Source organism: Myotis brandtii, unplaced genomic scaffold (genome assembly GCF_000412655.1).
Source record: "Myotis brandtii unplaced genomic scaffold, ASM41265v1 scaffold461, whole genome shotgun sequence".
Classification (NCBI taxonomy): Eukaryota; Metazoa; Chordata; class Mammalia; order Chiroptera; family Vespertilionidae; genus Myotis; species Myotis brandtii.
The window spans coordinates 709074-721238 of record NW_005367626.1 but is presented as its reverse complement, the minus strand read 5'-3'; the positions used below and the strand labels follow the sequence as shown (position 1 = coordinate 721238).

At 46.1% G+C, this 12165-nt stretch overlaps 1 protein-coding gene across 1 annotated transcript in view; it reads right to left on the bottom strand.

Annotated features, from left to right (window-relative positions):
- DNAH9 (dynein, axonemal, heavy chain 9) overlaps positions 1-12165 on the bottom strand; it is a 362890-nt gene that overhangs the window by 49348 nt on the left and 301377 nt on the right. The window contains exons 57-59 of the mRNA XM_005875413.2: positions 11322-11492; positions 9263-9385; positions 1053-1246 (exon numbers count right to left, since the gene is read on the bottom strand). Coding sequence (XP_005875475.1) covers positions 1053-1246; positions 9263-9385; positions 11322-11492 — 488 coding nt within the window. The remainder of the gene's footprint in view (positions 1-1052; positions 1247-9262; positions 9386-11321; positions 11493-12165) is intronic.

Below are 12165 nucleotides of genomic sequence, written 5' to 3'. Positions count from 1 at the left end.
TTTCTTTTTTGTTTTTTTTTTTTTTTTTTTTTTTTTAAAATCATTCCCTTATTCTCTTTACTGCTTTCCTATCCAGTGTAGAGTCCATGGTCTGTAACTCATTTCTTTTAAAACAACTTTCTCGAGGTATAATTGACATACCATAAAATTTACCCATTTTAAGTGTACTATTCAATAATTTTTAGTAAAGTCACTAAATTGTACAACCTTCACCATAAACCAGTTTTAGAACAATTTTATTCTGCCAATAAGGTTTTTTGCCTTATTAAATAACTGCTATTCCCACCATCCAGCTCCAGGCAAGTACTAACTAATCTGCTTTCTGTCTCTATAAGATTGCATTGCCTGTAACTTCTAATCACTCTCTTGCCCAAACCGCACTTCCTCAACCTAACTCATTCCCACACACCAACTTGGAATGACCGGTGCTCTGGATCAACGTAATTCTGAACCTACACCTGGGCTGTTGGATGCAGAATCATCTAATGGTGAGGACTGGTGCTGCTACGGATGCAGGGTCTTAACTAGCTGGGCCCTCAATGCTACTTGAAATTGGTCGAGTTTCCCTTGTTGTCCTTCTCTCATTTTTTCACAGACCCTTTTTCAAACATTCTGCCCTCTCCTCCAATCTCCAACCCTGCCACCTCCCCTTTCCCATAAACTCAATTGAGGATCTTGCTTCCTCCTCCTCAGAGAAAACAGAAGTCATCAGAGAAAAGCCTTCTCAATTTTCAACCATCCTTCTACCGGCATAACAACAGCCACATCCATCTCTCTCCCTCTTTCTGATGGGAGGGATGTTCTGCTAAGGATGGCCCTTCCATCTGTGCTCTGGACCCATCTCCTGCCACCGTAGATGTGACCAGCATCCTTCTCGGTACTGTCCACCTAGACATTAGGAAAAGACCTGGCAAATGCAGGCCTCGTGGGATTTTGAATGTTGGTATGAAGACTTCTATTACTATACACACATGGCTTTTGTGCTCAGCCCTGCTAGTTTGGCCACACTGAGATTGTGCCTGTCCTGGGCCTCCCCCTGGCCCCTTCCCTACCGCATGGCATAGGTCATCCGGTCCGGACGCATGGCCCTCATCATGCAGAGGCGCTGCAGGGCCGTCTTGCTCTTCCACTCCTGCGGGAACTTCTCCTTCTCAGGACATTCCGATTCCACGAACTTCTTCCAGCTCTTGGCGGATCCCTCAATGTCCCGGTCCAGATTACAGAATTCCTCCATGGCGGAAAGAGCCTAGGGAAGTTCAGAGAATCGTGCTCTGAAATGCAGGTTCTCACAGTGGAGACTTGCATTGAGTTGTGGGTTAAGCAGCGAGATGGTATTACAGATATAATTCTGTCTCATTTATACTCTCTCCTGGAGCCTGGAATCTCCTTCCAGGTAAACTCAAGAAAGAGGAAGGATTTTGATCAGCTCGCCTTTAGCAAACTGCCCCAATAATGTGCAAGGTTTAGCAGAGAGAGTGTTTGGGATATTATCAGAGCAGAGACTGAGCAGCACCTGCCTGCAGGGTATTGCATGGAAAAGGGACAAGAGGGAGACCATATTTTTCTGGTCAAGGAGCCTGGACATGTTAAGTGTCTGACTCCTCCCTTTCATTCCCATATTCACTCTGCCAGCAACTCCTTGCTAAGGATGACTTTGTATTGATGCCAACTCTAAAACTTCCATGAATTGCCAGCTTCCATAAGGATTGTGCCCAGATGCATAACTTGTTAATCAGATCTCTTCATTTGGCGCTTCCCTCCAATCCATCCAGTTCACCAGGGAGCCGACTGCCCCCCCCACTCTGTCTGAGCACGACTGTCCCCAACTTGAAACGTGCCAGCCTCATTCCCAACTGAATTCCTTGGTCACAAAGCCACGCCAGGTCCTGTTCTCTCCACCAAATTCTACTCCTTTCTTGTGCTGGTTCTACAAATTGTCAAAGTCCAGTTGCAAGTCAGCAACCTCCCTCATACATGTTCTCTCTAACCTAGAACACATAGCCCTCCCATCCTTTTTTTTTTTTTGTGGAGCACAGAGTTGATATCTTTGTTTTAAAAATATATTTATTTTATTTATTTTCTCTTTTTTAAAAATAAAATATTTATTGTTGAAAGGATTACATATGTCCCCTTCTTCCCCCCATTGACCTCTTCTAGCCCGCCCCCACTCCCCACCCCAGGCCCTCACCATCCTATTGTCTGTGTCCATGGGTTATGCATATGTTCATACAAGTTCTTTGGTTGATCTCTTCCACCCACCCACCCACCTCCACCTTCCCTCTGAGATTCAACAGTCTGTTCCATGCTTCTATGTCTCTGGATCTATTTTGTTCAACAGTTTTTGTTCATTAGATTCCACATATGTGTGAGATCATGTGATATTTGTCCTTTGCACAGAGTTGTTATGTTTAGTAAAGAGATTGACTCAATTTTTAGATATGTGACTGCTGATAGCGTTAAGCCTCATGCCTCTCTCTCCTCTGCTGTTCCACATCTGGGCAAGCGGATAAGGAAGCCTCGGCACTCCCTCTCTGGTGTGGAGGGAAGTTGTACGACGCGAGCCCTGCCCATGCTCAGGAACTCTCACCCTGGCTTCACCCCATAACTTCCATAAGACCCCACGGTAGTCTCCTTTCCTGGCTCTCTCAAACCATTCACAGACTGCTCCCTGCTCTCCCCAGAAGGTCTTATGCGAATAATAAGCTTTTCCATACCTTCTTAGGTATGTGTGTGGCATCGTCTGTCGACATTGGAACCAACTTTTGGGGGGTGTTGACCCTGTTTCCTCAGAGTGTCCACATACACATCACTCACTCAGACACAGAGTTGCCTGCAGCCTTTCCACTATTACTCAGCTCTGCTTGTGTGTTTGGTCTCTCCAATGATATTAGAAACTAGACTTTGTCCAAAGCACCTACCACAGTGCCACGAGTTTTAAGGAACCTACACATTCTTGTCATTTGAATTCATTCATTCATTTGATATTTATTGAATGCCTACTACTAGTACTTGCCAGGCACTTGGGAATACAAAGCTGAACATAAAAATACACTTGCCTTCCAAAAAAGCTTACAATCCTAAGCTCAAGAGAAAGAGGAGATGAAGGAGGCCTTAGGAAGTTTGTAAAATTCTGTTGGGCAGAAATAGAGGTCGGGAGAAGAAAAGGGTATTTTATGGGGAAGGATCAACAGGAGCCAGCATGTGGAGGGGAGGAGTGTGGGCACGACAGGGAGGAATGTCACTGCAGTAGGAGAGTCTTACGGTGACCAGGGGAAAGCCACGCTGGAGGAGGACATGGGGCTGGACCCGGGCGTGCCCAGGCTCTTCTCCCGAGTGGCGGAGCACCTGTCCTGTCTTTCTGTGCCTCCCACACGGGCTCTGTGGCTTCTCAACTTCACCCTGGCCGCTCAGAGCAGGGAGCACTCCTTCACTCATGTAGGGAGTGGAGTGGAGCTGTGCGCAGATGGTGGAGGAGGGGCCGGGAAGTGCGAGTTCTGGTCCCAGGGACAGCTCTCCTGAGCCTCTTCTGACCCTTGTGGGCTTAGATTTTCTCATTTGGAAAATGAGGCCAAGTAATTGTTCGCATAGCTCACACGGTAATGTAGATACAAGTGCTATGAAAACTCTACAGCCCTTCCTGTGCTTTCTTGGGGCTTCTGTAGTTATTGAATTGTGATTTCGGGTTTATTTGCTGTTCCTCCCGCAAGACTGTGAGTTCCCTGTGGGCAAGAACTTTCTTAGTCATCTGTGTATGCCTCCGGCCTAGCAGCTGTCTGGAACTTAGGAAGTGCTCAATTAATCAAGTTTGACATCTGGGCGGCCAGCAGGAAGGCTCTTAACAGGCCGAGGAAAGCTGCGGCCGCTGTAATCATTTCTCTGTGTGCCGGGAAGTCGTGTTCATCTCCTTCTGGCAGCACTCCAGCGCCTCTGCCCAGCTTGCATCATCATTAACCCTCTGCAGCCCCGTTACCCCTCTGGCGGTCACTACAATACTGAGCAAATTACACTGCCATCGGGGCTCCCAGCTGCCAGGACTGGGGCTGAAACACGCTTCCTTGAAGCTCTGGATTGAACACAATTGCAACATTCAATCTCCCAAATGAGGGAACAGCATTTCTAATAAGTTAAATGGAAATGACTAATTAACCTAATTACCTTGGACTGTGCAGCAAAATACAACGGTGCTAAACTGGCATCCAGAGCGGTGGTGAGGGGCCTTTCCAAGGCTAACACAGGCGTGCATCACAGATGAGCTTTTCTAATGAAGAGCAGAACAGTCCCAGTACCTTCAAGTTCCGCATTTGATTAAACTTCAAATATTCTAACAAAGGGTCCTAATAGAAGCAATATGTTATCACAAAGATTTCATTCATTACCTGCCTATTAGCGCTGCTGCGGAAACAAGGCAATCCATCTTCCTCGTCAGACGGCATGTTTAAAGAATTTTGTTTCATCGTGTCCTATTCAATTATACTGTAGTCTGTGTCTTTAGGCTAAAATCCAACTGAACACTTAAAAAGAGCATTTATCAAAGGCCTCAGTGATGGGCACTGCACACCGTGTTGTATTTTCACCGGCTCACATCCCGCACTGTGCTCGAGTGTGGGGCTGACTCGCTGCTCCCCTAACAGAACTCAGAGGCAGGAGAGATAAAGCCTCACTCATCTGCAAAGCTTTTGAGCAGCCAGATGAGCTTAGCCCACAAAACAAAACAAAAAATGCAGAGCGAAGAAAAGCAAACCAAACAATCCATTTTGTGAGAAGAGGAACGAACTAAATTGCACAGTAGCTTTAGAGTTGTCAATAATGCTTTTGAGCCATTTATTCTCTGTAACTTCTGCTGCCTGAGGGCTTTGTGGGTAATAGAGTGAAAGGCAACTGAATTTGGCCCAATTTGGCACCGCACAACTGCTCAAAGTTTTTCCTTCCATGGACAAGTGCTATAAGGTACAACCCACACCAACCACAGCATGTACACACCTTAGAGATGGGTAATTAACAATCATAACTGTGATGGGGTGAGTCGTGTCCACCAAAAAGATGGGTTGAAAAACGAACCTCCCGGATGTGTAAACTTGAGCTTATTTTAAAATAGGGTCTTTGCAGGTGTAATCCGGTTGGGATGAGTCAGTAGGATGGGCCATAGTCTAATATGACATGCTTTTTTAAGAGAAAAGATGGAGACACACAGAGGGAGGATGGCCATGCAGAGACAGCAAGGATGGGGGCAGAGACTGAAGTGATCTTGCAACAAAACCAAGGAACGCTGGGGCTATCAGAAGCTGGAAGAGGGAGGAAGGATCCTCCCCTTGCGGCCTTTAGGAGGAATCATGGCTTGCTGAAACTTGACTCAGACTTCTAGCCTCCAGAACTGTGAGATAATACATTTCTGCCGTTTTAAGCCACCTAGCCTGTGGTACTTCGTTATGGCAATTCTCAGAAACAAATATGATAACCATAACTATAACCATAACCATAACCATAACCATAACCATAACCATAACCAGAACCATAACTATAACCAGAACCAGAACCAGAACCAGCTTCTATTTACTGAATATCTGTATGTCTGACATAACCCTGTGAGGTAGGTATTTTAATGGCCGTTTTGAAGATAAGGAAAGAAAGTCTCAGAGGAATAAGGAACATGTCAGAGGCCGCACACACTCAAACTTGAATCTGGAATGTCTGACTCCGGCCTTTGTTAGCTAGTTCATCCCCATCACTGCTCCCGTTCTGCAGATACTCTCATTCAGAACTGCTTTCCATAATGTATTTTCCATAGGGCATCAGGCTATGCCATTATTCTCAAGCTCTGGGGCAGCACTGACCAACAAGGTAGCCACTGGCCAAATGTGAGTGCAGAGCAAATAAAATGTGTCCAGTGTGACTGAAGAAACAAAATCTTTGATTTTAACATCAAATGCTATTATTTTAACATCAAATATAGAAATTGGAACCTGCTTTAGTAATTGGAAAACTTTTAAGAATGTTTGAAAAAACTTGTGTATATGGATCAACTGTTTTATCTCTAAAATTTTCTGAAATATAAATTCAAATAAAATATTTCTGATGAAAATTTAGCATCTGATTGAGAAGTGCTATAAGGGCAAAAAATACAAACTAGAATTCAGATTCAGTACAAAATTTTTAAATAGTTCATTAATAATATTTATAGTAATTACATATTAAAATGATATTTTGCCTTATTGGTTTAAAGAAAATATATTATTAAAATTAATTTCATATCACATTTTTTATTTTACTTTTTTAAAATCCTCATCTGAGGATATGTTTTTCATTGATTCTAGGAAGAGCAGAAGGGAGAGAGAAAGAGAGAGAGAATGTGTGTGAGAAAGAGAGAGAGAGAGAAACATTGATGAGAGAGAAACATTGATCAGTTGCTTCCTGTACATGCTCAGATCAAACCCGCAACCCGGGTATGTGCCCTGACTGGGAATAGAACCCGTGACCCTTCTGTGCATGGGGCACTCTAACCAACTGAGCCACACTGGCCAGGAAAATTTGTTATTACATTTTTACTCTATGGCTACTAGAAAATTTTAAATTACATATGTGACATACATTATATTTCTTTTGGACAGTGGTACTCTAGAGTGTCTATGCATTCATATCTTATGTAGCCTAGAAGAGTGGATGGTTTCCACACATGTGGTCTGCATTTATTGTAATTATTCTAAGGCATTTTGTAACTTCGTGATTTTATTGCTGTTGTGAATGGAGTGTCCCCTTGGTTCTTGCCCAATACATTATTCCCCATCTCATTTGCCAGATTGGGTCCAGAATGACAAATAAAGTTAGTAGGTAAAAACCAAATCACACCTTTATTATTTAGGTCAGAGATCAGCAAAATGCAGCTTGCAGGGCCAATCTGGCTCACCACCTGTATTTATAAATAAAGTTTTATTCAAACTCAGCTATCCATACCCTGGTTCATACCACAAAAGGCTGCGGGTTCGATCTCTACTCTGGCGCATTTGGGGGCAACCAATCGATGTTTCTCTCTCCCTTTCTCTCTCTTTCAAATCAATAAAGCACTTCCTCAGGTGAGGATTGAAACAAAAAAAAGAAACTCAGCCATTTTCTCTTGCTTATGTCCTGTGTGTGACTTTGGCAGAGTTGAATAGTTGTGACAGAGTCTGACCCTCAAAGTAGAAATATTTACTATGTAGCCCCATCCAGAAAATGTTTGATGACCTTTGATTTAGATACAGCCCTAAACAAAATAATTTAAGAAATAGCAACAGATTCTGAAAAAGGAGTTAGAGAAATATTTTGGGCAACGGAGGCATGGGTGGAATTAGCCTTGGATTTCCGAAGATGAATCGTTTGAAGTGGACAGCAGGCATATAAATGACTAAATGTGGGGCTTAGTTATAAAATAAATCAGACTGGGATGGATCTCAAGGGAGCGATGCTGAGGGAACAAGCTAGTCTGAAAAGATTACATAGTGTATATTTCCATTTCTATAACATTCTTGAGATGACAGCCTTATACAAATGGAGAACAGATTAGTGGTTGCCATGCATTAGGAGCTGGGGGAGGGAGGAGGTTGTTGTGATTATGAAGGGCGACATGAGGGATCCCTGCAGTGATGACATTTCCTCTGTCTTGGCTGTGGTGGTTACATGAATCTTCACAGACACACACATGCTCACACATAATGAGTGCATGACAAACTGGTGAACCTAACACTGGTGGACTGTATCAATGTCCACTTCCTGGGTGTGATACTGTGCTACAGGAATGCAAGATGTCACCATAGGGGGAACTGGGTATAAGGAATATCTCTACATTTCTTATAACTGCATGTGAATCTACATTAGCTCAAATATTTAGTAAAATATACACAGAGAAAGAGAGCTAATCATATTATTTCAGACTTTGTGCTAGCTATACTAATAAAAAGGTAATATGCTAATTAGATCAGGTCAACTGGACATCTTCTGAATGTCCGACTTCCTTCAGGATAGTTAGGGGGTGACCAGGCCAGCATGAGGGTAGTTAGGGGGCAACCAGGCCAGGAGGGGGGCAGTTAGGAGGCAGCCAGGCCAGCAAAGGGGCAGTTAAGGGGTGACCAGGCCAGTCGGGGAGCAGTTAGGGGGCAATCAGGAAGGCAAGTAGAGGCAGTTAGGGGGAATCAGGCAGGCAGGTAGGCAGGTAGGCAAGCGGTTAGGAGTCAGTGGTCCCAGATTGTGAGAGGGAGGTCCAATTGCTGGTTTAGGCCCCACCCCATAGTCGGACATCCCCTGAGGGGTCCCAGATTGGAGAGGGTGCAGGCCGGGCTAAGGGACCCCCCCCCCCCCCACGAATTTCATGCACCAGGTCTCTAGTGAAATGTATAAAATGCAACAAACGTGGAAGAGGGTATATGGGGTGTGTTTTGTGCAGATGCCAGTCCTCACACAGCACCAGTGCCCACCGTGGGCACTCACTCAGGTGGGACTGGGCAGCTGCCCTGGTAGAGCGAGGATGTTCACTCAGCCCACCTTTCTGCTCGGCATCACGCCTTGGCTCCCACTGAAAGGAACTTACAGTTTGTGCTCTTCTCAATGTTCATAGAATCCCAACCGAGTCAAGCTGAATAACATGGAAAGAAACTGGGCTTTGCCATCAGACAGGCTGGAATCCGAGTCCTAGATTTACTACTTATAAAATGTGGGACCTCACTTTCCTCAGATGCTAAAAGGGAACAAATAATCCCTATGGCCCAGGTGACCATGAGACTAAGATAAGGTGATGCATTTCTATGGTGCTCAGTAATTGTGAGTTACTCTTAGTCCCTGGTGACCCCATGCTGGCTGCATCCCCTGCCTTGAGGCGGAGTTGGTTAGGGTTAGGGTTAGGGTTAGGTTAGGGCACCTGAACAGAGCCTGGCATCTGTCCGCTTCATGGAGGTGCTGTCCCAGCCTCTCAGCACCCCCACACCAGCCCTAGGGCCTCACAGAGGAGCCCACACCCAGCCGGACGCGCTGACAGGGGAAGGGAGCTCAGCTGAGTCAGAGAAGCTCCCAGGATCTTCCTGTTCCCTCACATGGGGAGGCTGAGCCCTCACAGCAGCAGGCACTGGCTGAGCTCGCTCTCTGCAAAGCCATCCAGCAGCCAGGAAGGGGGAGCTCTGCCATGGGGGGCTATGTTCAAACAGCTCCCCGATGAACCCCAAAAGAGAGCCCTGGGGACAAGGGTCCGAGACAAACTCCGGGAGATGAGAACGTGCCTTTTTCCGGGGCTGGTACTGACCTTGATGCCTCCCCAGGCCTGATGGGAGAGGAACTCCACGGGGCTGGTGACGCCGGCCTGCACGGGGGATCGCAGCAGGAAGTCCAGCTCCGCCGCCCCGACCGCCTGGTTCAGGAGGAGGATCTGCATGAGGACGATGACACCGCATGTCTTAGCTGGTGATGGGCACAGGGTCCGGAGGGCCTCAGGGTCGTCCCTCCGTGTAACTGCTGCTACTTCTAGCACTAGCGCTTGCCCATCAGTTTTGATTGTTAGAAGCAGGTGGCATGGAAGAAGGTGTATGTCTGTGCAAATCACTCCTGTGTACATCTGCTCTCTCCCTAAAATCAGCAGGACTTAAATGTACCCGGCGAATGACTATAAACTTGGAAAGCAAGAGTTTTATGTATCAGTCATACGTGCCATGGGATGCATTCCTGCCATCTATTGAGAAGAGGATACACCCAAATGATGTGATTTGAGGAGTGTGTCAAAGTAACATATGAGTATATGCAAAATAGAAGTGTATATATGAATCAACAATGCTACAGGGTTTCCCGAGGAGGGGCGTGGCCAGGGAGCAGGGCTGGGGGGATTGATGTGAGGAAACTTTCTGTAAGTGTTTTGAACTGGGTCTTGGAGAAGCTGAGAGATAGTGATACTCAGACAGGGAGGGAAGGCTTTCAGGGAGGAGGCACTGAGAGTGCAGAGCTTGGAGGGAATTGGGGAGGTGTGCAGGGCGTTCCCCTCGTCTGAGCTGAGAGTCATGCTGAGAGCTGCTTGGGAAGTTGTTCTCCCCTCTTCAAGGAGTGTTCTCTGCTGAGGAGTTACAGATGGAAATGTTCACTAAGAAAAGAAATAGTTGAGTCAATTTGAGAAGAAGTCTCTAAGGCGATAGGCTAGCAATAATAGATGAGGCAGACAGGCCCTTGCAAAGTGAGGCTGAAATATTGACGAGGAGAGAAGAGTGGAAGGTGGGGAATAATTGGTGGGAGGGAAGTCAGTCTATGCTGGGCTCTGAGTTGCTTTTGTGATGGCCAGGCTGTCCTCACTGTGGAGTGGGGAGCGCCGAGGGTGAGGGACAAGCCACACGAGCTCCCCCATGAGTTCAGTCCTTGAAACGCACAGTCAGCACAGAAGTGACCCTCGAAGATCTGGCTTTTAGAACTGGAAGAGGCCTCAAGATCATCGGATTGGAACTCTTAATTCATATGCGGAAAAAATTCCCAATGCTAAATGAGTACAAGGAAATACGTTTTCATGTTTGTTTGTTTGTTTTCATGTTGAGAAGTAATAAAAGACAAAGGTTTCTTATTAACACCGGTGGTCCCTAGTGCTCCCAGACCCTAGAAAGCCATGGTTCTAAAGGACACTTTTAAGGTCAAGGCTGCTATAACTATAGAAAGACATTTGTAATTTCTTATTCCAGGGGAATGGTGGGACATTAAACTTAAACCCTACAAGTAAATAATTACTGAGGAATACTCTAGACCAGCGGTCCTCAACCTGTGGGTTGCGACCCCTTTGGGGGTCGAACGACCCTTTCACAGGGGTCGCCTAAGACCATCGGAAAACACATATATAATTCCATATTGTTTTTGTGATTAATCACTATGCTTTAATTATGTTCAATTTGTAACAATGAAATTGGGGGTCACCACAACATGAGGAACTGTATTAAAGGGTCGCGGCATTAGGAAGGTTGAGAACCACTGCTCTAGACAGTTCTTGGTGCATCTCAAGAAGTGTCTAGTCATTGCTGTGGCACCCGCTTCCTCTCTGGCACCGGTTTGGGTTGATGGGGAGTGGCTGCTGAGGACTCTGGGGAGCAGGACCTCAGGTCACGCAGGACCAGCGAGGAAAAGAACAGCGACTGATGAGTGGACAATGATGCAGCAGCACGCAGGCCCCCCAATGGGACCTTCCGGTCTGACCCCTCTGCTTGGAGCTCAGAGTCCTCACATGCTATGGGAAACGATGCTAAAGGAAGAAAGTTTTTTGTTTTGTCTTGTTTCTACATTTGCTGATTGGGCACTAGAAAATGACTTGTTTTCTGGAAACTTCCTCAGTTCACTCTTACCTGAAAGGTGAGCTGGGCAAGGTAAGTCAGCTTATCGCACTCGAAGAGCCCGCGGGTGGTGTACTGGAACACGGAGAAGGTGATGCTGTCCATCAGGCTGGCCACGCGCTGCGCGAGACTCTCGTGGGGCGCGGCCTTCTCCACTGCCCTCTGGAAGAAGCTGCTGAAGGCCTGGGGGCGGGAGGCGGGGCGAGGGGGGCGTTACACAGCTGTCAGTTCCACTCTAGTCTGACCTGTGAAGAACATCATCACTCCCGAGTCACAGAACTACTTTCCTAGCACCTCCTGCAGAGAAGGAACAGCAGCAACAAGAACATTCTGTCTTTGTTTGCTGTTTGCTTCGTTTGCTCATATGAATTATCATGTGGTCTCAAAGTGGCCAAAGCTCTGAGGCACACAGAGAAGAGCCTAAGTTTTGATCAGGGAAAAATTAATGTCCAGTGGCCAAGAGAATTAAATCCAGTAAGTTTTGTTGTGTAACTACCTGATAAAAAATTGAAACAGTCAACAATAACCAGCTGGGATTAATTATTCCACCCACTGGATTATAAAATTCTTGAGGGTAGAACCAATGTTTTGTACAACTTTGTTGTCCAAAAGAGACCCTTGTACATAACGGGCACTGAGAATGTTTTTAATTAGATGTTATATAATAGACTGAGTCATTTAAATCTTCAAGTGGCCCAGCCCAGCTCTTCACATCAAACAGACACTGAAAAGATCTGTTAAAGGAATGACTGAGGCCTGCCAATGCCCTAAAGAGCTGAGGCAAAGTAGGAGGGCTGCCCTGGCCCCAGGGTGAACACGGACTTCAGGGGCAGGCGTGTAAGACAAACAGGTGGGG